We start from the raw sequence: 26,408 nt of genomic DNA, 5'->3' as shown, positions 1-26,408 counted from the left end.
GGCTCCCGCTGGCCACAGTGTGCTTGCCTAGCCAGCCCTCCCACTTCCCTTCACTGCCCTAAAGTCAGCTTTACCGGGGACGATCACTGTGGTCACAGACAGAGGCCACAGCAGAGGTTATCGGAGACAGGGGACGGCAGTCACCTTCTGAGTCCAGAGCCTGGATCTTCAGCTCCAGAGGGGAGTCTTCAAGGTAGAGCTCCCGGGTGGTGGAGACAATCTGAATGCCATGGATGAGGTCCACAATGGCATCGCAGCGCAGCACCTGCCCTGTGGCTGGAGGACAGACAGAAGTCAGCACTGAGGATAGCACCAAGCCCTGCCCAACCTCCGGGGCCTCAAATTCCAAGGGTCTGTTACTTTGGACAGCAACTAAGGAAATACCATCACAGCCAGGTTTGGTGGCTCATGCCTGTAATTCCAACTACTAGAGAGACAGAAATTCATGATCCATGCCAGCCAGGCAAGAAGTTAGCAGCCAACAAGTCAGCTACTTGGGAAGCTGTGGCAGGAGATGACGTGAGCCTACAGACTTCAGGCCAGAACACAGTGAGATCTCATATGCTCGCCTCAGTGATACTGAAGTCTAGCCTAGGGAAGAAATAAACTAAAAGAGCCTAATTAGGGCTGGGAAGGTGGCTCAGTGGTGGAGTGCTTGCCTTGCATGCATGAGGCCCTGGGTTCCATTCCTCAGCACCACATAAGCAGAAAAAGCTGGAAGTGGCCCTGTGGCTCAAGTGGTAGAATGCTAGCCTTAGCTGAAGAGCTCAGGGATAGCACCCAGACCCAGAGTTCAAACCCCATGACTGATCCCCCCCACCAAAAAAAAAAAAAAAGAGGCTAATTTTTCTCTGTATAAAAATATTTATTCTTGCCAGGCGCCAGTGGCTCATGCCTGTGATCCTAGCTACTCAGGAAGCTGAGATCTGAGGATCGCAGTTCAAAGCCAGGAAAGTCAGTGAGACTCTTATCTTCAATAAACCACTAGAAAACCAGAAGTGGCACTGTGGGCTCAAGTAGTAGAGCGCTCTCCTTGAGCTGAAGAGCGCAGGGTCAGCACCCAAGCCCAGAGTTCAAGCCCTATGACCGACAAAAAAAAAAAAAAAAAAAAAAAAAAAAAAAAAAAAAAAATATATATATATATATATATATATATATATATATATATATATATATATATAATTTATTCTTGGCCAGGTATGACAACTCATGTCTGTAACTTGAGCTTCTTGGGAGGCTAAGAACCAGATGGTTGTGGTTCAAGGCCAGTTCAGGAAAACGTTTTGCAGTACTCCATCTCAAGCAGTAAAAAGCTGGTTGGTGCCACATGCCTGTCATCACAGCTACCCTGGGAAGCATAAATAAGAAGAAAACAATCCAGGCCAGCCCAAATAAAAAAGCTACACAGAGATGGGAATGTGGCTTAATGGTAAATGCTTGCCTAGCATGTATGAAGCCCTGGGTTTGATTCCTCAGTACCACATAAACAGAAAAAGCCAGCAGTGGTATGGTGGCTCAGGTGGTAGAGTGCTAGCCTTGAGCACAGAGAGGCTCAGGGACAGAGTCCAGGCCCTGAGCTCAACCCCCAGGACTGGCAAAACAAAACAAAACAAAACAAGAAAAAAAAAAACTAGACCCTAGAAATACAACGAAAGCCAAATAGGCTAGGGAAATGGCTCAAGTGGTAGAACACCTGTGTGGCAAGCATAAGCCCCTGAGATTAAACCCCAGTGTGGCCCCCCAAAATTATTTATCTATCTATCTATCTATCTAGATATAAATAGACATACATAGATAAATATATGTATGTATCTGAAAACACTTTAAATGCCCAATATAAGGAAATGCTTATACAACTACTCCCTGTTAAGAATATTTTTTTGAGCTGGGAGCCAGAGGCTCATGACTGTAAACCTAGCTATGCAGAAGGCAGAGATCTGAGGACTGAGCTTTAAAGCCAGACCAGGCAGGAAAGTCTATGAGACTCTTATCTCCAATTAACCACTACAAAGCTACAAGTGGAGGTATGACTCAAGTGGTAGAGCACTAGCTAAGAGACAGTACTGAGACCCTGAGTTCAAGTCCCAGTATAGGCACACACACACAAAAAAGATTATTATTTGGCACTAAAAATAATTCTACAGCAGGAACTAGGGGTGTCAGTGGTACAGAGCATTTCATTAGCAAACACAAAGTCCTGTGGTCAATTCCCAGCACTGTGAAAAAGAAACAATAATAATAATTGCATGTAAAATGGACACTACAGTGTCAGTCAGGGTGTTGAGAAGTATGAGAGCACTTAATGTTACTTTTTTTTTTTGGGGGGGAGGTCCGATCGTGGGGCCTGAACTCTGGGCCTGGGCGCTGTCCCTCAGCTCTTCAGCTCAAGGCTAGTGCTCTACCACTTGAGCCACAGCACCACTTCCGGCTTTTTTCTCACTTAATGTTACTTGATGAGTGCAACCATCCCTGTGGGTCTGTGAGCACCATAGTAAAAACAACCAACGGCAGACTGAAAACATCCAGAACCAAGAGGTGGAGCTGTGGCCCAAGGTTGCGCCAGCCTTGAGCAAAAGAGATAAGCAAAACATTAGGTCCTGATTCAAGCCTCAGTGCTAGCACAGGAAAGGAGAGGAAAGGAGAAGAATTGAGGGGAGGGAAGGGAAGGGAAGGGGAAAGAGGAAGAAGAGTGAGATTCAGGAAGAAAATATCTCTACACTAAACATATGCTAACCTTTTCACTTTTTTTTTGTTTTTGTTCGGTCATGGGGCTTCAACTCTGGGCCTGGGTGCTGTCACTCAGCTCTTCAGCTCAAAGCTAGCGCTTGAGCCACAGCATCACTTCTGGCTTTTTCTGCTTATGTGGTGCTGAGGAATCGAACCCAGGGCCTCATGCATGCAAGGCAAACACTATACCACTGAGCCACCTTCCCAGCCCACCCTCCCCTTTTTTTTGGTGGTGGTGGGACTGAACCATGGGCCTTGTACAGGCTAAGCAAGAACCCCACCACTGAGCCCCCTCTACTCTTGACATTTTCCTGTCATGTTCTCTAAACAATACAGAACCACCATTTCCACAGCACTTTCATTGTGTGGGGTGTTAGAGATGGTCCAGGTGTGATGTGTTCAGGAGAGGATGCGCAGCTTCTATGCAAAAACCGCACAGGGTGGCATCAGCGGGGTCCTGCATCCAGCCCTCCCTGGATACTACATGTGATAAGTTAAATATGGGGAAGGAAAAGATAGGATTTCTTGTTTGGGACAACTTTCTTCAGTGTAATTTGATAGCCAGTGAGAGTAGCTAGAGTAAGAAAGAACTTTGAAATTCACAAAGCCAGCTTCCACAGAACACTACAGAAGCTTCAGGGAGAGGATCGGCATGGACACTGCTCCGGCTCCAGGTGGGGATCTCAACAAGACATTCCCCATCTCTCTCCACCCCCATTCCCACCTTCCCCCTCACACTTCCCTCTCCCCCCAGAGGCCAGGGCATTCACAGTCCTTACTGATGTCCTCAGCAAAGATGATGCTGGTCAGACGGGCGGGCTGGGTGAGTCGGGCCTGCACCACTGCCTTCTGGGAGCACTGATGTTCGTTGGAGCCGAGCGGTTCGATGCTGGCCACTTCTGGCCGGGTAGATGACCTGGGAGAAGTGGAAATGCACACTGCAAAGCACAGCCAGGCTGGAAGCCCAAGCTTGCTCTCCTCCGGGACTCTGACTTGGATTCACATACAGAATAGAAGTGAGCAGCTTCACACAGAGGAGAAAAATAAAAACCCAGCCACAGCCCCTCCACCAGATGACTCACACATGCGGAGCTGCCCACTGCGAATCAAATAGGAGACCCCACACCTGGAAACAGCCTTGACACTCAACTTGACACATGGAGAAGTTTTGTAGACCCCTTATCTGCTGGTGGGGTCCCCAAATCCCCAAGGCCACAGGGGATAAGAGGGAAGGAGAGAGGGGAAAGGACTGGTCAGGGTCCACTGTACACATACATGATGGAAACATCACAGTGAAACTAATATACGCTACTGTAGAGGAAAAACCCTATGTCCCAGGCCAGTTCAGCATGCTGCTCTTAAAGTGAGAGAATATCCAGACAGCAACAGATACACTCAGGACTCATGCCAGCATGTTGGGCAGTAAATAGACCAAGGCCCAAGGCCACCATCTGCCTGAAGCCCTGCCTCGGCCTGCACACCGGAAGCCATGCTGCTGGGCTTTCCTTTACAAGCCTGTCCACCACCCTCGTTCAGCCCAGGGCTGCGCAGGGCATCTCCCCGCAGTCCTCACCTGACCTGACATAGTCATGAACCTATACTTCCTTGTCTCCAACAACCCCGCTCTCATTACGCGTGAACTGGTAGTGAGTTCAGGAGACAAGATGAAGTGCATGAGCCTCATCCCCACTGCATCATGGTGCATGAACCCCTGTGCAAGCCGCTCCGTTCACGGTTTACTGCGGGGCTCATCCTTGGTGCTGCAGGCCCTGGGGGATGGGACAAATGGATAGTTGTTTTTGCTTTGCATGGGTCCTGGGGTTTGAACTCTAGGTGCTGTCCCTGAACTTTTTTGCTCAAGGCTAGCTCTCTACCACTAGAGCCACATCTCTCCTTCTAGCTTTTATAGTGATAAACTAGAGATAAGAGTCTGGCTTTCCTGGCTGGGCTGACTTTGAACTGTGATTCTTAGGTCTCAGCCTCCTGAGTAGCGAGGGTTACAGGTGTGAGCTCCTGATGCCCAACATGTACCTATAATACAGAGTAGTGTCACCACCCTTCACATCCTCTGTGCACTGCCTATTTATCCACACATGGATATTTGGTGGTAACGGCTGCTGAATTCAGGCCCTCACACTCGAGCTACTCTGCCAGCTCTTTGTGCTGGGTTATTTGTGAGAGAGGGTCTCACTTTGGGTCTGGGTCAGCTTTGGAGTAAAGTGGCTCTACCACTTGAGCCACACCACCACTTCTAGCTTTTTTTTTTACTAGTTAACTGAAGGAAGAATATATGGACTTTTCTGCCCAGGCTGGCTTCAAACTTCAAGCCTCAGATCTCACCTCCTAACTAAGATTACAAGCTTGAGCCCCCAGTGCCTGGCTATAATTTGTTAAAGCACTTTTTCCTCTGTGGTACTGAGAACGAAACCCAGGGCCTCATACAGGCTTGCAGAGCCACACCCCAGCCCAATTTATAAAGGTTTAAAAAAAAAGGATTTCTGATTTTTTTTTTTTGGTCGGTCGTGGGGCTTGAACTCTGGGCCTGGGCGCTGTCCCTCAGCTCTTCAGCTCAAGGCGAGCGCTCTACCACTTGAGCTACAGCACCACTTCCGGTTTTCTGGTGGTTTATTGGAGATAGGAGTCTCACAGTCTCTCCTGCCTGGGCTGGCTTTGAACCACGATCCTTAGATCTCAGCCTCCTGAGTAGCTAGGATTACAGGCGTGAGCCACCAGCGCCCGGCGGATTTTCTGATTTTTGAATTTTATTTTTAATTCTTTTCTACGATTCACTTTTCCAACTGTCCAAAAAGCTTTCTTTCTTTTTGCAACTATCTTTAAGTAGCTGTGCACAGGGGCTTCAGTTCAGCTTGGCAGTGTAGGACGTGAAGCACTCTTTTACCCGGTATCCCCCGTTCCTGTGAGGAAGGCAGAGCAGGAGGCCGAGGCTGGCCGGAGGATGTGGACAGCCAGTCCACAGATGCGCACCTGTGCCTGCACACCTCCCTGGGTTTTCATGCCTCTCAAAGTTGTGGCGCTAAGGGGCCTCAAATGTCCCAGGAGGAAGCTGACCACCTGCAGAGACGCTAGGGCGAGCTCCCCTGTGTTGGATAGGGTCCAAAGGAGAGCAGATCTGCGCAAATGAGGCTGGGTGTGGGGATGTGGCTGGCTGCCTAGTCTGCTGCTGCTGCTGGGTCTCAGCACTTTACCATTTGTCTTTTTTTTTTTTGGGTGGGGTCTGGTCGTGGGGCCTGAACTCTGGGCCTGAGTGCTGTCCCTCAGCTCTTCAGCTCAAGGCCAGCGCTCTACCACTTGAGCCACAGCACCACTTCCGGCTTTTTTTTCTTTTTTGCTTATGTGGTGCTGAGGAATCGAACCCAGGGCCTCATGCATGCAAGGCAAGCGCTCTACCACTGAGCCACCTTCCCAGCCCCTTTACCATTTGTCATAACTCCTTCTGCACAGAGCTTTGTGGGACTCATGTCCCAGGCCTGTTTCCTATGGGCAGAGATGAGGCTAGGAGGCCATGGGCAGGCCTTTATCTTATCTGCTGGCTGCATTTATTGCTCTGTTATCGGCCCTGGGTGCTAAGAGGTGTGACTGTCTTAAAGATTATTAGACTACTCAGCATCCCCCCCCTTCCCAAGCCCTGCCCTTGGCTGGGTTAGAAGATATCCACAGGGCGCCTGTTGACTGGAGCACCGCTGCTCTGGGAAGCCAGGCCCAGTGGCTTTCCTGCTGAGAGCACCTCTTGCCTCCCTAGGTGAAACGAATCACCACTCACCCAGGAGTCGTGCCTCCTGCACACACAACTGGTAATTAGCACCACTGCCCATTCTCCCTCTTCACCACCATCTTGCAAGAAACACACATCAGAATGGAGCATCTGTCTCTTCTGGGGACCAGGGTACAGTGCAGAGATAACAAGGGGGGGGGGGAGATAGGCATGGCCTCCTCAATTTCTCTCAACAGCAGGTGAGGTATGATACAGAGCTGCCACTCAACCAGCCATGTGACCTTGTGCCAGTAATTTAACTTCCTAGGGCCTCCATTTCCTTCTCCCAACAATAAGAATAAAAACAGTGTCCAACTACCAAGGACTGGGTAACTGGGTGAGATCGCAAACAGAAAGCTCTTATCGCAGCTCTCAAGTTCAGGAAAAAGAAGGGACTCCCGAATGGGGGGGGGGGCTCCTGAATGAGGAGGGGCTTGCAGACCAGCATGATTCTTACCACTAGAACTTTGCTTTCTAAAGAAAGAAGGGAGTGTCGGTCGTTCCAAATCAGGGTTATTGAACCTGTCCATCCTGCTCCCTGAGGCCTAGTCCCAACCCCTCCCATTAAGCCCTCCTTATAAAGCCCGTCACCACCAGGCATTGGGCTAGCTAGTTAGGAGGCTGGCATCTGAGGACCAGGGTTTGAAGCCAGCCTAGCTCAAGCACGTTAAAGTCCTCGAGACTCTTATTTCCATTTAATCACCAAAAAGCTATGGCTCAAGTGGCAGAGTGCTAGCCTTGAGTAAAAAAAGTTCAGGGACAGCGCCCAGGCCCAGAGTTCAAGCCCTAGACTGGCACAATAAATAAAAAACAAAATAAAGCCCCTTCTCCATCCAACCATAGATGTCCTTGGAGCCACTGTTAGAGGAATGAAGTTACTGGCTTAAGGGTGCAGCCCTGGCTGGAGCCTAAACCATCTCACATCAAGTCTAACCTCTGCTCAGAAGCCTCTCCTGGCTCCCAGCTTCTCCCCCTCCTCTCCTTTGCTATGCTGTTCCTTACATGTTAGGAGCCTCTCTCACCAGGATTCGTCCTGACCAGCTTTTTTGTTGTTCAGACACATGGCAACTCCTGCATGGACCCATCAGTTCCTCTCATCACCCCTCCTCCTCTCGGGAATCAGAACCGCTGGGCCTGGCGTGGAGAGGGTCCCTAATGTAGCCACTCTGAATCTTCCCTGTGTTAGCTCTCCACAGCTACAACAAAATACCTAAGAAAATCACCTAATAAGAAGGAAAAGTAGGGGCTGGGAAAGTGGCTCAGTGGTAGAGTGCTTGCCTTGCATGCATGAGTCCCTGGGTTCAATTCCTCAGCACCACATAAGCAGAAAAAGCTGGAAGTGGCGCTGTGGCTCAAGTGGTAGAGTGCTAGCCTTGAGCTGAAGAGCTGAGGGACAGCGCCCAGGCCCAGAGCTCAAGGCCCATGACTGGCAAAAAAAAAAAAAAAAAGCTGCAGTGGGTAGCAGTGAAGGTCATAGCCTTTGGGGGACATGGCCACCAGGCAGAGAACTGACCTCTGCCACAGTCTCATCACGAGGCGACGTTCTGACACAGGCCCAAAGCACCTGGGCCAAGAAGCAGCAAACTTGTGAAAGCATGTGCCAAGTAAACCTTTGCTCTTGTAAGTTGGGTGTCTCAGGTATCTTTTGTCATGGCAACGGGAAGCTACACCCACCTGCAGCCCTCCAAGTCACCTCAGTGCAGTTGCCTCCGAATACCACTCGTATCTTTTCTTTTGAATCTTCTTTTCCAAAAAAAGTAATGTAAAAGTAAGTCTTACAGATTCTTGGAAACAGACAATGTATGTGATCTGCCAAACGCCAGATGCAGCCAGTGTTCTGAGACCGGGGTTAAAGACACCCTGGGCCGCAAAGGCTCTCGAAGACAGGCTCGTTTTTCACAAGTGCTAAGAGAAGAGGAGTGTGGTTACCAGGCTGGGGTAGGAGGAAATGGGGAGTTAGAGTTTAACGGATGCTGAGTTTCAGTTTTACAAGTGAAGAGTCGGAGGTGGGTGACGGTGGCACTCATGAGAATGCTCCTGTCACTGCGCTGAACTGGACGCCTACCAATGCTGACAGTCCTAGGCTTTGTTATAAATGTTTTCTTTTTAAAATGAAAGAAAAAATGCTAACATAAGCTGGGTGCTGGTGGCTCACACCTGTAATCCTAGCTACTCAGGAGGCTGAGATCTGAGGATCGAGGTTCAAAGCCAGCCCGGGCAGGAGAGACCGTGAGACTCCTATCTCCAATAAACCACCAGAAAACCGGAAGTGGCGCTGTAGCTCAAATGGTAGAGCGCTTGCCTTGAGCTGAAGAGCTGAGGGACAGCGCCCAGGCCCAGAGTTCAAGCCCCACGACCGACAAAAAAAAAAAAAAAAAATGCTAACATACTGAGAGCAGACAAAAGTTTCTGAGGATGTGTAAAGGACTGAGAGGGGATCTGAAAGGACTACGGATACAGCTCACTGACAGAGCGCTTGCCTGGCATGTGCAAGGCCCTAGGTTTCATCCCCAGTCTGGCAAAAATAGTAATAACTACATAACCAAACAAATAAATAAGCCAACAGCGAGGAAACAGGGAAGGGTGACTTTCTCACACTGGCACACAGAACTTGCCAGAGCAGAGGAGAGCTGGGCAGGGCCACAGGAACCCAGGGCACCAGGTCAGGCCAGAAGCTACAGTAGGGAGGAAAAAAGAGAAGTGAAACTTGTGCAAGGAACCAGGATAATGCGGGTGGCAACGTCCAGCCCGTCCAGGCACCGCCCTGCGTGGCGACCGAGGCAGCATCCACAGTGCAGGAGCCCCCTCCCTCAGAGGCTGCTGGAACCCAGGCAGAGTAGGAACCCACAAAGGAAAACAACCCCAGCAGCAGCTCAACTCAAGTCAACAGATACTTCCCCGCACCTCCCTCCTGCCTGTTGGAGGACAGGGGCGAAGCACAGTCCCAGTCCAGCTGTGCAGCCAAGGCCAGTCCTGGGGAAGCCTCAGGTACAGGTGGCCCTGAGGGTGTTTAGGAAAGGGTAAGGCCACAAAGATCCAGCATGTACCAGCCCAACCCAACACCTGACCCAGCAACCCCTTCCTGCCCCCTAACCAAAACCCACAAGATCCCTTGCAGCCGAGGCCTCTACAACCTCTCTAACCTCACTCCAAATTCACTGCTTCCTGTGAGCTCTTCCAATGAACTCAGTCCCACCCCCGGGCCTCCGAACCTGCAACTTCCTCCAGCAAGGCCCACTCAAGTTCCAGCTGGACCCCAACCAGCTGTGTCCTGACCACCGTGTCCCACGACACATTCATCTCCTGCACACTTATTCCTGCATCTTCTTAGTCAACTCCCCCATTCAACTACACACCCCAGGAAAGCAGGACACCATCTGCTCCTCCTCTGAAATGTCCCCAGGACCTTGAATAACATCCAGCTCATAGGAAAGAGTCACAATTATTGTTCATCTGTTTGTAAGAGATTCTCACCCAAAAAGAGCTCTGACTGAGCACCCTCACACCCTGCTGAGGGCTCCAGCACATATGAGAGAAGGCATGCCGAGGCCCAGGACCAAGACTGGCAAACACATCAAGCAGCTCAAGAGACAAGAAAGGAGACGGCCAATTACACCGGGTAAGGCTAATTACACTGGGTGCTATGTCTAGGGGAGGGGCTGGTAAGGGCCACTTTACCCAAGGCCTGGAGGTAGCGTGACCTCCTTCCCTTAAGAGCAGCCAACGGCTGACCTGGGGCTAAAAGGCTTAGGCTTGGTCTCTATTTGCATTAGGCAGGGCAAGTGGTAGTACAATTACATTGTAGAGGGGCCAGTGGATGGCCTGACTTTCACTAAAAGAACATCCTTGCCCACCTTCCCTTCCCTATCTGATCTCCCAGGAATGTACCTCCCTCACACACCCAGGGAGCAGTCTCTTCAAGGAAATCAAAATGGTGCCAGGGATTATACTGGAGTTGAAGGACTAGGGTCAGGTGTCCTTTTCTTGATTCTCTCAAGTTTCTTTCAGGGTGTCATTTTGCATATGAATCCATGCCTTCAAAAGAAACTGATGAAAATTTACTTTACAAATAATTCTCAATAGAGCAAATTATCTAAATGAATCAGGAACGTGTTAGACAACCAGCAATGCTGGCTGGGTACAACCAGAAGGATCAATTAATGTGGCAGCTGAGGTGGGTGGGGACACTCCAAGTGAGCAGAAGGCTGAATGTCCCCAGGAACAAGGAGGTAGGGAGGCCTCCCAGTGGCCCTTACTTGGCTTGATCCTTCTCAGTAAGCTACCTGACTCTGTGACCATCACTCCCTAGACTGAAGTCTGGGCCTTCCAATCTCACGTGTGGGCAGCTTGCTCTAGATGATGTCTGTAGTTCCCCTGACCCAAAATTGTCCCACTATTTGATACTAAAAATCAAGAAACAGGACGAATAACCTTGAAGCCACTGGCACCAACATGCAATGATAAATTTTAGGACAGTTAGAACTCTACAACAAAACTCCCCCAGGATCTTTGTCCTCGTTGCAGAGACTTAACAATGAACTTCACAGATAAACAGATTATTTCCTCCGAGGATTTTGTGACTGGAGTAAAGAGCTTGTCTACCAACTCAAAGGCTCCATAGGAGAATCTTCAAAACGAAGGCAATAGATGACTGCACTACAATAAACAGCATTTCTAAAAACAAAGCTAACATTTTTACTGCTTGATTGACAGAACATTGTCCTGTGAAGGGAAAAATGCAACCACCAAACACCTCTGAGACACTCAGCTAAGGAGTCACATTTACAACGTAAACTAAGGACCAGACACTAAATGTGTGAGGTACTTAGCATTTCAGTGATGCGTAGATTAGGAGTGGTTTTCCCCTTCCTCCCATCAAGTAAACAAGTGTCCACTTTGCTCATCTCCTCTCAGAAAAGAAAGGGAAAGGGAAAGGAGCCTTGGAAACACCGGAAAGGAAGAGACAAAGGGTCCTCGGAGATCGAGGTACCCTCAGAGCCTCACAGGAAGTAGCACACAAATGCGTCCACAGGGGCTCCCTTGAAATCTGATTTTATTACCCAGCTTCCCCTCCACAGGCCCCTTCCCGAGGCAGCGCGTGCGTCTGCCCGCACGAGGCGGCAGGCGGACGGGCAGGAAAGCACCGTGCTGGCGGCCCGCGGTCGACCAGGGCTCCCCGCCTCAAACGCCAACCCCGGAACGCCACGGCCCGGGCGGGCACGGTAATTCACGTGAATTCTGGGCCGGGCTTTGGAGACGCCGGCGATGCACCCGGGACCCCGGGTGAGCAAGCCGACTACCGGGCGGAAGCTTCAACGGCAGACACAGACAGGCAGACAGACAGACACAGACAGACACAGACAGACAGACAGACACAGACGCACGCACGCGCGCGCGCGGCTCGGCAGTGCGGCTGCACTGTCTTAGGCTTCGACCTGGCGAGGGCCCCGGGCACCGGGCGGGCGGGGCGCGCGGGCGGGGCGGGCGGGGCGCGGCCCGGGCACCGGCGCGGTACCTCGCCCCCCCCCCCCCGCGGGCCCGCCCGCAGCGCCCGGGGCCAGGCCCCACTCATTTCGCCGAGTCAACGGCCCCCGGTCGGTCTCCCGCCCCCCCCCAACCCTTTCAGCCCAACGTGTGCTCCTCCCCAAGCGGCCAACAGGTCCGGTGGTCTCCACCGGCCGGGCTCGTCCGCGGTCGGTTCCCGCAGGAGCCGGGACGCGCGGCCCGGGCCTCCGCTCCCCGAGGCCACGCGGCCCCCGCCCGGCACCCCGGGCCCGCGTTGGCCTGCAGGAGCCGCGGAGGCCGCCTCCAGCCCAGCCCAGCCCGCTCCCGGGCCCCGCCGCCCCCGCCGGCGCCGCACACGCGGCCGGGCCCCACGCGGCGCCCCGTCCCCGGCGGCGCCGGCGCAGAGGCGGCGCCCCGCGCGCACGCCGCCGGGTCACGCGCGGCCCTCCGCCCCGGCCGCGGCCGCCGCAGGCCCCGCCCCGCGCCGCGCACCTGCTCCGCGGCCGCCGGGCCCTAGGCCTCGCGCCGGCCACGCGGGCCGCCCGCCCGCCGCCCGCCCGGCCCGCGCCTCACCAGCGGTAGCAGCCCTCCGACGCCTCCAGGGTGAAGTTCACGCGCGTGGCCCGCGTGAAGGGCAGCAGCACTTTGGGAATGTTGAGCTTGGCCGCCGCGGCCGAGGGGCCGAGCGCCAGCAGCAGCGCGAGCGCCAGCAGCAGCCGCGGCGGCCCCCGGCCCCGCGCCGCCATCCCCGCCGCGCTTCCCCTCCGGCGACCCGGCGCCCGCTCGCCCGCGCGCGCGCTCCCCCTGGCGCCCTCCGGCCCGCGCGCCCGGCCGCCGGCCCGCAGGTGACGGCGCGGCGGGCGGGGCGGGGCGGGGCGGGGCCGGCCCACTTCCTGGGCCTCGCGGCGGGTCTGGTGGGCGCGCCCCTGGGTCCGTGTGAGGGCCGGGCGCGCTCCCGGGGCGAGGTGAAGGCCAGGCCCGCGCGGCCCCGCGTGGTGGGGGGAGCGGGCGCGCGCCGGCGGAGCGCCCCGGGGCCGCGCGGGAGGCCGGGCGCTGCTTGGGCCGCGGTGGTCCCGGCCGCCCCGGCCCTGCCCTGGTTCACGGCCGTGGATTGCCCGTGCTCTCTGACGTGTGGCGGGCCCGCGCTGCCTCGACGTCCCTCGCAGGACCTGAGGACCCCAGGCTCAGCCGGAGCAGCCACGGGAGCCCCGCACCCTGACTTCTAGAAGCGTCGGGAGTTACCCCGAAGGGCAGGCACACCGGGCCCCGAGTCCAGAACAGGCTCGCAGCGCCCCAGGTTCATCCGCGCCCTGCGCTCCCGGGGCTCCAGTTGTCTGGGAGGAACCGGGGTCCCCGGTTGGGGGGGTCTGGGTGGGGGTCCGGCCGGCGGGGTGTCAGGAAGAGGTGGTCCCTCACTGGGCCCAAAGCCTGCCCCTCCAAAACTATGGAGCGAGCAGTACTTGGGGTTCACCCTGGAAGCGTGCACACCCTAGACCCGGGCTGTGTGTGATGGGAGGGATCTGAGACACCTCCAGAGAGGGGGGGATCTTTGATGTATGGAGCCAGGTGCTCTGGGAAAACACTTCCCAGGAGCTCCCTGCTTTGAAGAAGCGGCCAAGGGAGTGGCTGTGAAATCATCTTGTGTGTTCCTCTGTATGCTTTTTTTAAAATAGCACTGGAGATTGAACTCATGCCCTGGTGCTTGCTAGGCAGGTGCTGTATCACTTGAACCACTTAAATCACTCCAACCCCTGTTTGCCTTGGTTATTTTTCAGATAGGGTCTTGCTTTATGCCCAGGCCAGCTTGGGCATTGATCCTCCTATGTACTTCCCCTTGTTGCTGGGGTAACAGGCATCTGCGATCGACTTGAGTCTTTGGTTGAGATGGAGTCTCAAAACTTTTATGCCTGTCCTGCTCTCTGCCTCCTGAGTAGCTGGGATACAGGTTGCAGCTCCTGTGCCCAGCTTCTTTCAGTTATTTTCTCTATCTTTAATTTTTTTCCCTATTGTGAGTATCCAACCTAGGACTTTTAACGTACTAAGCAAGTGTTCTAGCACTGAGCTATCCCACCCCCCACCCCCGATTCATTTTGAGCAAGTAATTGAGTCAGATGGCTAAATTAAAAAGGCTGGGGATTCTTTCCCCTCACAATTTCATCACTTCCCTGTTGGCAACCAGGGTCTTCCACAGAGAATACACAAATGAATTTGAAGGAAAGCTTACCGGTACCCAAGCAGATAAATATGCTCGTATCCCTTGCCCAGAAGGTAGGGCAGTAAGTAAAACGTCTCACGCAGGGCCCAGGGGCTGAAGGGCTCAGGATTGTCTCTATCGCCAGATCTTCTATCAAGGAGAAATCAGTAACACGGATTGTAAGGTAAAACATCTTGGTTGCAAACAATGGCAGGTAATTTATTAAAAAGAAACATTCACATTCTTGGACATGTAACCCAGAGAAAGGAAACAGATTCACACAGACACCTATACACAAAATGATTCATAATGAACCCCTTTTCCTTCCACTGGGCCCTCTTCAGTATTTCTCTGAGAGGAGGAAGGGAGCTAAGCAGACCATTTGGCCCCTGGGCACAGAGACCTTCAGGAACAGAAGAAATTACAGACTAGTGTGAGACAGTTTGTCTGCCTGACAAATAAGGAAATATTCCCTGCAAGCTGTTATCAGTGCCTCCCAAACTTCTGTCATTTCCTAGCACCCTAAAAAAATTTTTTTACAATATCTGAGTACCACCTGTACTGTTATTTCCTATTTGTCTTTAAGTCAAAGTGTTTGCAAATATTTAAGAAGCAAGATTTACTGTTTCTATAAATAGAAAACCAGTATCTGTTGCCAAAATAGAAATAGCCATGAAATAAATAAAGGAAACAGAGATGCTAGCCCATTACGCCAACTGCTGTTCCCTGCTGCAGACTCAGGGCCTGAGGCTCACTGGCAGTGCCCAGCCCTGGCTTTCAGCACCCAAGACTTGCTCTCAGGGCTCTCAGTTGGAAGGTGCCAAGCACAAGACCCAGCCACAACCATCAGTCTATAGCATGTTAGGATGAAGAGAATTTTCTTTTTGCCAGTCCTGGGGCTTGAACTCAGGGCCTGGGCACTGTCTTTGAACTTCTTTTGCTGAAGGCTAGCACTCTACCACTTGAACCACAGCACTTTTGGCTTTTTCTTTATATGTGGTACTGAGGGATGGAACCCAGGGCTTCATGCATGCTAGGCAAGCACTCTACCACGGAGCCACATCCCCAGCCCCAAGAGAATTTTTAAGACAATTAACTTTATCCTATTAGAAACAAGTAACTTTCCAAAATAATTTTACAAGCTGAGCTTGGTGACTCCATCTGTAGTCCTAGAAGCTCAGGAGGCTGAGGCAGGGGGATTGGGAGTTTGAGACCTAGCTCCAGCAAAAAGAGGTGGTGAAACCTTGTCTCAAAATAAATAACAAATGGGCTGGGAGATTAGATCAAGAAATAGAGCATTTGCCTAGCATGCACAAGGCCTGGCTTAATTCCTGAAGTCCAGAGGGGGGGATAATTTACAATGGAGAGCCTCAAATGGTTACAGAAGTAGACAGACTACAAGAAAGCCAATGTGTGGCTACAGTCCATGGCCTGCTCTTCTTCTGAAGCCAGGCTTCCACTGTCTTGCTTGGAACACGAAGGACATCCTGTCCTTCCACTGGTGTCTCTACAAGATGAGAACCCTTTATGCTTACAGCCACAATGCTACTTGGGGGTCTTTTGTGCACTCGGCTTTTAGCCAGAAATCTCACCTGTGGGATTTTCTCCAAAGGACTGAGAGCACAGACATGACTAGATATTTGCAGCATCACTGACAGAAACCAAAAGGTGGAGAACAGTGAAGGGTCACCCACCAATGGGTAAGCAGGACCTGCTGTGCGCACACGTGGAATGCTATGCAGCCCGGAAGTGGAAGTCGGCAGTTCTGCCACGAGTAATGACGTGACTGAGCCTCAGGCACCCGGGCTGAGTGGAGGAAGCCAGCCCGCCCATGATCCCAGAACCTTCATATCCAGGACAGGTAGAATTGTGATTGCCAAGGGCTGGGGCATTGCGTGGTGGGGGGGAAGTTCTGTGAGATGAAAAAATCAGGAGATTGGTTGGAAAGCAGTGTGAACATACTGAGTGACACTGAATTGGATACACTTAAAAATAAGATGGCAGCCAGGCGCTGGGGGCTCATGCCTGTCATCCTAGCTACTCAGTAGGCTGAGAGCTGAGAATCATGGTTGAAGCCAGCCCAGGCAGGAAGTCCATGATACTCTTATCTTCAATAAACTACTCCAGAAAAAGCTGGAAGTGGCCCTGTGGTTCAAGTGGTAGAGCGCTAATCTGGAGCAAAAGAAGCTCAGGAACTGCACCCAGGCTCAGACTTCAAACCCTAGGACCAGTTAAAAAAGAAATAATAAAATGATGGTAAATTTACATTAGGTATATTTTTATTGCAATTAAAAAAATAAGATTTGGTTAAACAAAAAGCTGCAGCTGTAGAACTTACACCAGGATTTTTGGGGGATGTGCATTTTACTTTATTCTAACATTGTTTAATTCTGCCTATGCATGGCCATAAAACAACCTTGAGTCCATTTGTATCCTAAATTTCCCCATGGACAGTGCCCACTCTTACTGCCATATCCAGAGTGGGCTGAGTCCCCCACCCCATCCCCACACCTAGCAGCTCACAGTAAAACCCTGCATGCATGTTGGCCGGGTTGAGGCTCTGCCATCTATTGGCTGTGTGCCCGAGAAAGTTACTAAGTTACTAGCAAGATTGCCAGTGGCTTATACCTATAATCTTAGCTATTTGGGTGGCTGCGATGGGGAAGATTGCTGGTCCAGGCTAGCCCTGGACAGAACTCCACGAAACGCAATCTCAAAGGAAGAAGCTGGGTCTGTGGCATATACTTGTCCTCCGAGCTACTATAGGAAACCCAAATAGGCAGAACTCAGGAAGTAAGAGTCCACCTCAAAAAAAACCCCAAAAACCCTGAACACAAGGCTCAGCCCCCAGTTCAAACTCTGTGACTGACAATAAAACAGTACAAAAAGGCTGGAGGTATGGTTCAGTGGTAAAGTGCCTGCCTAGCAAGTTCAAATCCACTACTGCCAGCACAAAACAAAAGGATGATCACTAGGACTGGATATGAATATGATGTTGGGAGGTATTGTGCCAGAGCAAAGGGAAATTACACACACACACACACACACACACACACACACACACACACACACACACACACACACACAGCCAAAACCCTCTAAGGTTTGCTGAAATGAACTGACAATGGGATTAAATAGGAGGAAATGATTTATTAATGTGCAGGAGGAGGGGTAATAACAGTACAGGAAAGAATTGTAGGGTGTGATTACATATCACCCCAACATGATCTAGAAACTTCTAGACCCTTCTTCCTATGGGGGGTGTCCATGGGAAAAGCTGGTTATGGGGAGATGTCAGTGGCTGGGGAACAAACGGTGGGTGTGGAAGGCAATGGTGGCTGACCAAAGCAGACAACTTCATTCTCCAGGGAGAAAAAAATATGCCAAATTGCCAACACACAGAGGGAAAGCGCAGAAATGCAGCCGGCTGTGGGTTTTGTTTTTTTTCCCCTTGTTTCTGAAGAATCATTTCCAGTGTGACTGTAGCAAGCCTGGGCCAAGACTGGGGACCCTCAGCTGTTGGAGCGGAAAATTGGTCCTTCCAATGTCAGGGAGCGTTTCGATCTGCTAGCCATCATTGAAAATATGTGAGACCAGAATGTATTCATTTTAGTTGAAAGGTGTGTGTGTGTGTGTGTGTGTGTGTGTGTGTGTGTGTGTGTGTGTGTGTGTGTGTGTGTGTGTGTGTGTGTGTGTGTGTGTGTGTGTGTGTGTGTGTGTGTGTGTGTGTGTGTGTGTGTGTGCGCCATCCTTACATTCCTCCTCCTGGAGGCTTAGGAGATACTTCGTTTGTCAACACGAAGGGGTTTCTATAGTCAAATTAAGACTCTTACTGTGCTGGCACCAGTGGCTCATGCCTCTAATCTTAGCCACCCTGGAGGCTGAGATCTGATGATGATCAGGGTTCAAAATCAGCCAGGCCACCAAAAAGTCAGAGGTGGAGCTGGGCCTGCTAATGAAGAGGTTCGCAAACGTGGGGGAGGGGGGTGGGAGGTGTCCATGTGACCACATGCCTTGAGGACATCATGCTCAGTGAAAGAAGGCAATGAAAACAAGGACAAATCCCATGACAGCATGTGTGCCAGGTGAGAGTGGGCAGCTCCATAGAGAAGGGTAGAAGGCTGCCAGGTCCCGACAGGAGGCCGGAGGCCGGTGATAGAGGGAAGAGAACGTTCTAACACTCTCCCATCAGACTGGTCACGGCAGCACAACTCTGTAAATATACTAAAAACTACCAAACACTAGTCTTTATTATTGCTTGTGAAATGTACAAAAGGAATTTTGTGTATTTCCACGTATTGTTACCATTCGGTCAGTCCATGTCAGAAAAAGACATACTTCATCCCCAAGTTCACAGCCGAAGCACCAAATATGTTACCAGAAATTCAGGGCAGCAAGTTACCTCCTTCCATCTGGCAGGAGAAGAATTGAGGGAAGAAACAAACATAATAAAGGTGATGGAAACGTTTATTAGAAAAGAAATATGCTCACAGCGTCTTTTCATTTTTTTGGTCCACACTTCCTCCTTCTTTTGTAACCCCCCCATCGTTTGCCGCCAGGCAGGTTTTGGCCTATCAGCTGATCTTGCCGTCAGCTCGCGGTGTGGTGTGGTGGTGTGGGGCTGCTGCAGCTCCTGCGTCATCCATGTGCCTCAGGCTGCCTGCTCCATTTCTTTCCTAATGAACTTTCCTATCACTGATATTAAAAAACAAATCAAGGCAGATATAGTGATCGTGGTTGGTTAATTCTGAGTTTTTGTTCGTTTTGTTTTGTTGGTTGTGGGGAACTCAGGGGGTGGGTGCTGTCTTTGAGCCTCTTTGTACTCAAGGTTCACAACTCCAGCCACACAACTACTTCCTGTTTTTGAGTGGTTAATTGGAGATAAGAGTCTCACAGGGACTTTTTTTTTCCTTTGGCCCAGGCTGGCTTCCAACCGCGATCCTCAGATCTCAGCCTCTTGAGTAGCTAGGGTTACAGACATGAACCACCAGTGCCCAGTTAATTGAGTTTTAAAGTTACACATTTTGTGTGTGTGAGTTAGCATGTACCCAAGCCCTGAATTCAAGCCCCAGCACCAATGTTGTGGGTGTGGCTCACTGGTAGTGGTAGTGTTTGTCTATCCTGCCTGAGTTCCTGATTTGATCCCCAACACCAGATAACAATAATAATAATAATGGGACTAGAGGCCAGGAACAAATGGCTCAGGCTGAGAACCTAGTTCTTGGGAGGCTAGGAATGGGAGGACCCTAATTCAAGGCCTGGCTGTCTAGAAAAGTTCAAGAGATCCCTTCTGAGAAACCTCAGGTAAGAGCTGTCCTTAAAGGGAAAGAATTTTTTGTTTTTGGTTGTTTGTTGTGGGGCTTGAATTCTGGACCTGGGCGCTGTCCTTCAGCTCTTCAGCTCAAGGCTAGCACCCTACCGCTTGAGCCACAGCGCCCCTTCTTGCTTTTTCTGCTTATGTGGTGCTGAGGAATCAAACCCAGGGCCTCATGCATGCAAGGCAAGCGCTCTACCACTGAGCCACCTTCCCAGCCCAAGGGAAAGAATTTTTCATTCAAAAGACAAATCATACTCATGATTGGGAGAACTGAGGTTCAGGTCCAACCTGGGTGAAAGTTCAGAAGAACCCATTTCAACCATAAGCCTAGTGTGGTGGTATGTGTCTGTAATCCCAATCTTAGCAAAATTAAGATTAATAGACTTTGCCAGAGAACCATGCAGACATCCAGGTACAGAGAACAAAGAAAGGTTTATTGCCGGGAAAGGGGCCGGCAAGACCCCTTCTCACAAGTGAGGAGTGAGAAGCACCACCAGTTATTGTCCGGGATGACCTATATAACCTAGGTTTAGGACGGGCTAGAAGGGGCTAGGAGGTGGAGACCCTGGTGTGGACATGTGGGCCAGGGGCTTCATCATGTCGGACTAGGATTGATGGCTGCTGTCCTAATAATAGATAAGAGTCCTGCAGCTGCCCAGACCTGAAGGTCACTCTAAGGGATTCTTGTTGTCTTCTGCCCCTGAGAAGTGCCATCCCAAGGTAAAGGGGGTTGGAAGCTGAATATTTACTGCCTTTACTACATGGGCCTAGTGCTGCCTAGGAAGGGAGCATGCTAAGCTGTGGAGAAGGGAAGGAGTGGACTAGGCTATAGGAAGGGACTCAATTTGCTAACAGATGTAGACAGAAGGATTGGCTCAAGTGCAGATTCCCCAACTTTTCTCCAGATTCTGGCTGGGTGGGCTTGGTGGTTATGGGGGCTGGGGCTGGGGTGGGATGCTGGGGTTTGGGAAGGCTGGAGAGCTGTCTCATTAGTTCCCTGTAAGGCAGTGGTGGCCCCCACACCTGCCTTTCATCCACTCACCTAAGCCACTCAGAGCTTTTCTCAATGTGATCTTTACAGTGACTTGTTTGGGTCGTTTAGGCAAGTATGTAAAGTGTCACTTCTGAAAAGCAACTTCTGCAACCTAAGTCCCTGGAAGGAGATGCCTGTGACCGGAGACAGCGACTGCCCATCATCAAGTAGCAATGCTGCAGATATGCTCCCTGATTGGCCTGGCCCCCAGGGGCAGACTGGCCTCCATGGCACCACTCACTAGGGACCCACCTGGGTAAGAAAGGAACCTCACCGGTACCTGCTGGTCCACAGCGCCACCTGGAGGCAGCTGTGAGAACAGGTCAGGCAGGATAGAAAAGGACGCTTCTTTTGGTGGATGGGACTTAGGTTCTAAAGCTGGCATGCTGAACTTATTCATGGCATGCTGAGTCTATTCACCCTCACATCAACCTCAATTAACAGAATTCAGGATCCACTATCGTTTGGCGGTTGATTGTCCTTGAAGGCCCACGTGTTGCAGGCTTAGGCCCCAGGGGACCCCATAGGGAGGTGAGATAGAGCACATAGGGTGTCCCAAGGCCCTGGGGGGAGCAACTCTGGGGATTCCTGGCTCAGTCAGTTCTACACCACATGCTCTCAGTAGGATGCTCTACCTTTGAGACCAAAGAGAATCCAGTGCCATGAGCTGAGATAAACCTTGTCTCATAAGTTGATTGTCTCTGGTGTTTTGTTATAGTAATGGAAAGCTAAGAGAACTTGAAAGTTTTTTTTTTTTGGGGGGGGTCCAGTCATGGGACCTGAACTCTGGGCTTAGGCGCTGTCCCTCAACTCTTCAGCTCAAGGCTAGCGCTCTACCACTTGAGCCACAGCGCCACTTCTGGCTTTTTTCTGTTTGCTTATGTGGTGCTGAGGAATCGAACCCAGGGCCTCATGCATGCAAGGCAAGCACTCTACCACTGAGCCACCTTCCCAGACCCTGAGAACTTGAAAGTTTGAGAGTTAGCAGTTAATGTTACACTCTCTCCACACACACACATTTCCTGGGGCTTGAACTCAGGGCCTTGCATTCTCCCCCCCCCTTTTTTTTTGTCAGTTGTGGGGCTTGAACTCTGGGCCTGGGTGCTGTCCCTCAGCTCTTCAGCTCAAGGTAAGCACTCTACCACTTGAGCCATAGCACCACTTCCGGTTTTCTGATGGTTAATTGGACATAAGAGTCTCATGGACTTTCCTGCCCAGGCTGGCTTTGAACCATAATCCTCAGTTCTCAGCCTCCTGAGTAGCTAGGATATAGGCATGAGCCACCAGTTCCCAGCCCTTGCATTTTTGCTTAGCTTTTTTTTTTTCCTCACAATAGGTGCTCTACCAGTTAAGTCACACCTCCACTTCTGGTTTTCTTGTTGGCTAACTGGAGATAAGAGTCTCAAGGATGTGTCTGCTCAGGCAGACCTTAGCTTCCATCCTTAAGCTCTTGGCCCCCTGAATAGCTGGAATTACAGGCATGAGCCACCAGTGCCCAGTTGGAGATTTTTCATGGTCACTGAGGTCTAGAGAGAGGCAGAGACCCACCCTTGAAGACGTGAGGAGCTAACAGCACACCTGCTGCTGCCTGTTCCCCAGCTGGCCTGGTGGCTGGCTGTGAAGCCCAGTGAGGTCACTGATGTTGAGGGAACAGCTGCTTCCTGTCTCTCAGGGTGGCCTGCAGGCCCCTCCCCTTCCAGCTGTCCTCAGGGGCAGAATCCTGAAGCCAGACCAGAGCAGTTTAGAGGTGGAGGTGTTGACAGGGAAATCGCTGAGAGCACAAATGCTCAGCAAGCAGCTGATTAAGCAGGAGACTCCAATTAGGAAATAATTTGATTGTCTGAAGCACACCCCAGCAGCCACCGCCGCAGCACCAGACGCTGTGGCTCAGGCATTGCACCCTGCAAGAGCACTTGGCTGCTGTTGCCTGCGCTAAGAAATGAGGACAGCAGGCTGGCGGGACCAAGGTGCCCCTCGGGCCTCACAGCGGGGGAGGATAGCTTCCCCTGCGTTGGAAAACTTTCCCCTGCATGCTCATATCTTTGTCACCCTCTCCACTTTCAACAGGAAGCCAACACGTTCTCAGTTCTAGTGGATTTAAATTCCAGTCTATAAGTGCGCACACACACACACACACACACACACACACACACACACACACACACACACACACACACACACACACACACACACACACACACACACACACACACACACACACACACACACACACACACACACTCTGCCAGTACTGGGGCTGGAACTCGGGGCTTCTCTCTCTCCCTTAGCTTTTTGATCAAAGTTGGTGGTCTATGAGCACTTGAGCCACACCTCCACTTCTGGCTTTTTTGTTAACTGGATGTAAAAGCCTCATGGAGTTGTCTGCCTTTGAACTTGGATCCTCAAATCTCAGCCTCCTAAGTAGTTAGGATTACTGGTGTGAGCCACTGGTGAGTGCTTTTTTTTTTTTGTAATACTCCAACCTAATTCCTCTTTCCAGATCTCATGTCTCCAGGCTGACAATTCAAGGATGTTCTTCTTCCTTCTCTCCAGAAGGATTATGTGTGGCTCCAGGTCACATGTAGGCAGCAGTCAGCAGCTTCCGTGAGACATCCTTGCTATCTGGGCCTCAGGACTGGTTGCTATGGAGATCGCCTTCCCATCTGCTGAGCGTGGGGCTTGGGGTAGATGACAGCAATGAGGGCCCCAGCGATTCCTGCATCCCAGTGTTCATGGACCTTGGCAGTGTCTCTCTTCTGCCCTAGATGTAGGCTTGGCCATGTGACTTGCTTTGGTGAATGGAATCAAGGGGAGTGAATCAGAGAAGACATTGGAAGATGGTGGTGGCTGTGGAATCTTGCTACTTCCACGAGGACACACTGGGGCTGGCTGTTTGGCACGATGTAAAAGGTATGGGTTAATGGACAGCTAACCCAGAAGGCTGAGTCATCCCAGCCAGAGCAGACCCCCAACTGTCCAGTCACACCAGCCAACTACCACCCAGATTAACAGCACAGAAGACCACCAGACTTGAAAGAGACAGTGAATGCTTTGGTCTTACTTTTTGAGTTTTGAGGTTACAAAATAATAACTAAGCAGTACATGTTCAAATCCCAACACTGCCAATAAAAAACTTTAAAACTGCACCTGGGCCAAGTGCAGTAGCTCATGACTGCAATCCCAGCTACTCATAAAGAGTAGGAAGATCATGGTTTGAGGCCAGCCCAGGCAAAAAAGTTCTCGAGGCCCCATCTGAACCAATGATGAAGCTAGATGTGGCAGTGTATACCTATCATCTTAGCTATGTAGGAAGTATAAGTAGGAGGATTAAAGTCCAGGTTGACCTCAACAAAAGCAAGATCTTATTTGAAAAATAACCAAAGCAAAAATGCATAGGGGTGTGGTAGAGCACCTGCTTAGCAAATCCAAGGCCCTGAGTCCAAACCTCAGTGCTTGCTTTGGCAAATGCACCTGTACAAACATGTATAGACATTTTTTTCTTTTTTTTGGGGGGGGGGTCCGGTCATGGGACCTGAACTCTGGGCCTGGGCGCTGTCCCTCAGCTCTTCAGCTCAAGGCTAGCGCTCTACCACTTGAGCCACAGCGACACTTCAGGCTTTTCTCTTTTTGCTTATGTGGTACTAAGAAATCGAACCCAGGGCCTCAGGCATGCAAGGCAAGTGCTCTACTACTGAGCCACCTTCCCAGCCCCCATATAAACATTTTTCTTTGTCACTATAAATAATATAATAATAATCTATAATAATAATAATAATAATCTGAGCTGGGTGCTGGTGGCTCACACCTGTGTCCTAGCTACTTAGGAGGCTGAGATCTGAGGATCAGTTTGAAGTCAGCCCAGGCAGAAAAGTCCCCGTGAAACTCTTATCTCCAATTAACCACTCAAAAAATGAGAAGTGAAACTGTGGCTCAAAATGGTAGAGTGCTAGCCTTGAGCAAAAAAGATATCAGGGACAGTGCCAGGGCCTGAATTCAAGCCTTAGGACCAACGGGAAAAAAAAAGGATCTGTCAGGACCCACCATGTCCTGGGACGGGGCAGTAATGGAGACCAAACCATGGACCTGATGTTTGGGGCATCCAGGGCCTGAGGTCTTCTGCCTGCTTCATGTGCCCAAGGTCCTTTACACAAGGTATTTATTGAGTAGGGTTCAGGGGTGTATGTGCAGAAAGTAAGGTAACAATATTCTTGAAGTCACAAGCACCAATCCTGTGGTACAGTCTTATTTAACTGATAAATGACTTCCTTATCTTAGGATTGGAAATAGAGGTAAGCAGTAAATGACTTTGCATAGGCTTTTGTCTATCCCCATGCTCCCAGAAAGTTTGGGGTGGAATTAACCTACATCCAGGATAGAAATCTGAATTCCTATCAAGCCAGGACTGATGGACCTTTTCAGGAAACTCTCAGCGTTCTGAGAGTATGTTGGGAGAAGCCTTCCAAACTCCCAGTCCTTTCAGGTCTCACAGCTCAGTTTTTGGGGCTCTCACATCTAACAACTGTTTGCAGAGCACTGACATTGTGTGGGTATCATATGCCATCTAGAGATGATTTAAAGTAGATGGGGTAAGTTCTGTGCAAATGCCACACCACTGTAAGGGACTGGAACATACATGCTTTTGGTTTACATGGCATCAATTCCTTGTGGATATTTAGAAAATGCCTATATTATTCACGTCAATATATTTAAAAATGCACAGAGACAGGACTTCACACTCCTCCTATTAGCAAAATAAATGCAAGCACAGACATTCCTCCTGTATTACTGATAAAGGTATAAAATAACACTAACTTTTGGGCAGACATTTTAGCCATCTCTGTCAGAATTAAATGTGGAAATATGGCCAGATGCCCAGGCTCATGGCATCAAGTACCCCCTGAGGCATCCTGAGAGCAAAGAAACTAGAAATGCATGCACAGGGACAAAAGATAGTCCTGCAAGGGGCTGGGAAGGTGGCTTAGTGGTAAAGCGCTTGCCTTGCATGCATGAGGCCCTGGGTTTGATTCCTCAGCACCACATAAGCAGAAAAAGCCAGAAGGGGCGCTGTGGCTCAAGTGGTAGGGTGCTAGCCTTGAGCTGAAGAGCTGAGGGACAGCGCCCAGGTCCAGAGTTCAGGCCCCACAACCGGACACCCCTCCCCCCCAAAAAAAAGATAGCCCTGCAAAGGAATATAGCACAGCCACTAAAAAGGTGGCAGTAGATTAGGTCCTGTTGATGTTAGGGTATCTATAAAGATGTGTTTTAGGTTTTAAAAGGCAAAGTGCAAAATAACAGGCAGCACGTGTGTGTGTGTGTGTGTGTGTGTGTGTGTGTGTGTGTGTGTGTGTGTGTGAATGTGCATCTGGGGTGGCATGTGGCAGTTATGGGGTGTGTGTCTCCATCAGTGCAGCTGGGGAGCATGTATCATGTTTGTTGCTGGCAGCCTTGTATGCTAATGAGTTCCCAGTCCTGGAATCTCCTGAGCACCAATCCTTGTAGGCATAGCAAGCCTCTGGCTGCCAGGAGCCGAGAGCAGGGAGGGGTGACTTCACTCCACCAAGTGCGTCAACTTCCCTGAGGATGAGACTGGGGCCTGCTGAGGTTGTAGCCAGGGTTATGGTGGAGGCAGGGGCTTTGGGGCCACTACCTGGTCACCGGGATGGACCACCTCCTTGGTTTCGGTGAGCAGACATGGCTAGGATTAAGGCCCAGATTTTCTTGGTGACAGGCCCTGTGAATGCATCAAGTCTGCAAGGCCTCTGCAGGAAATGCCAGGGACAGGAGGCAGGGCCATTGCTAAAGCCCCACTCACTCCAGTTGCTCAGATGGAGAGGACTGGAGGAATCTCTAAGATTGCCCA

At 50.9% G+C, this 26,408-nt stretch overlaps 1 protein-coding gene across 1 annotated transcript in view; it reads right to left on the bottom strand.

Moving 5' to 3' along the window:
- LOC138822740 (nuclear pore membrane glycoprotein 210-like) overlaps positions 1–12,750 on the bottom strand; it is a 75,841-nt gene extending 63,091 nt beyond the window's left edge. Inside the window, exons 1-3 of the mRNA XM_070015660.1 lie at positions 12,578–12,750; positions 3,507–3,643; positions 145–276 (exon numbers count right to left, since the gene is read on the bottom strand). Coding sequence (XP_069871761.1) covers positions 145–276; positions 3,507–3,643; positions 12,578–12,750 — 442 coding nt within the window. The remainder of the gene's footprint in view (positions 1–144; positions 277–3,506; positions 3,644–12,577) is intronic.
- Positions 12,751–26,408: the final 13,658 nt, after the last annotated feature.

Source organism: Dipodomys merriami, unplaced genomic scaffold, assembly GCF_024711535.1.
Source record: "Dipodomys merriami isolate MVZ:Mamm:240054 unplaced genomic scaffold, mDipMer1.0.p SCAF_114, whole genome shotgun sequence".
Classification (NCBI taxonomy): Eukaryota; Metazoa; Chordata; class Mammalia; order Rodentia; family Heteromyidae; genus Dipodomys; species Dipodomys merriami.
This window is presented reverse-complemented; position numbering and strand designations above follow the sequence as displayed.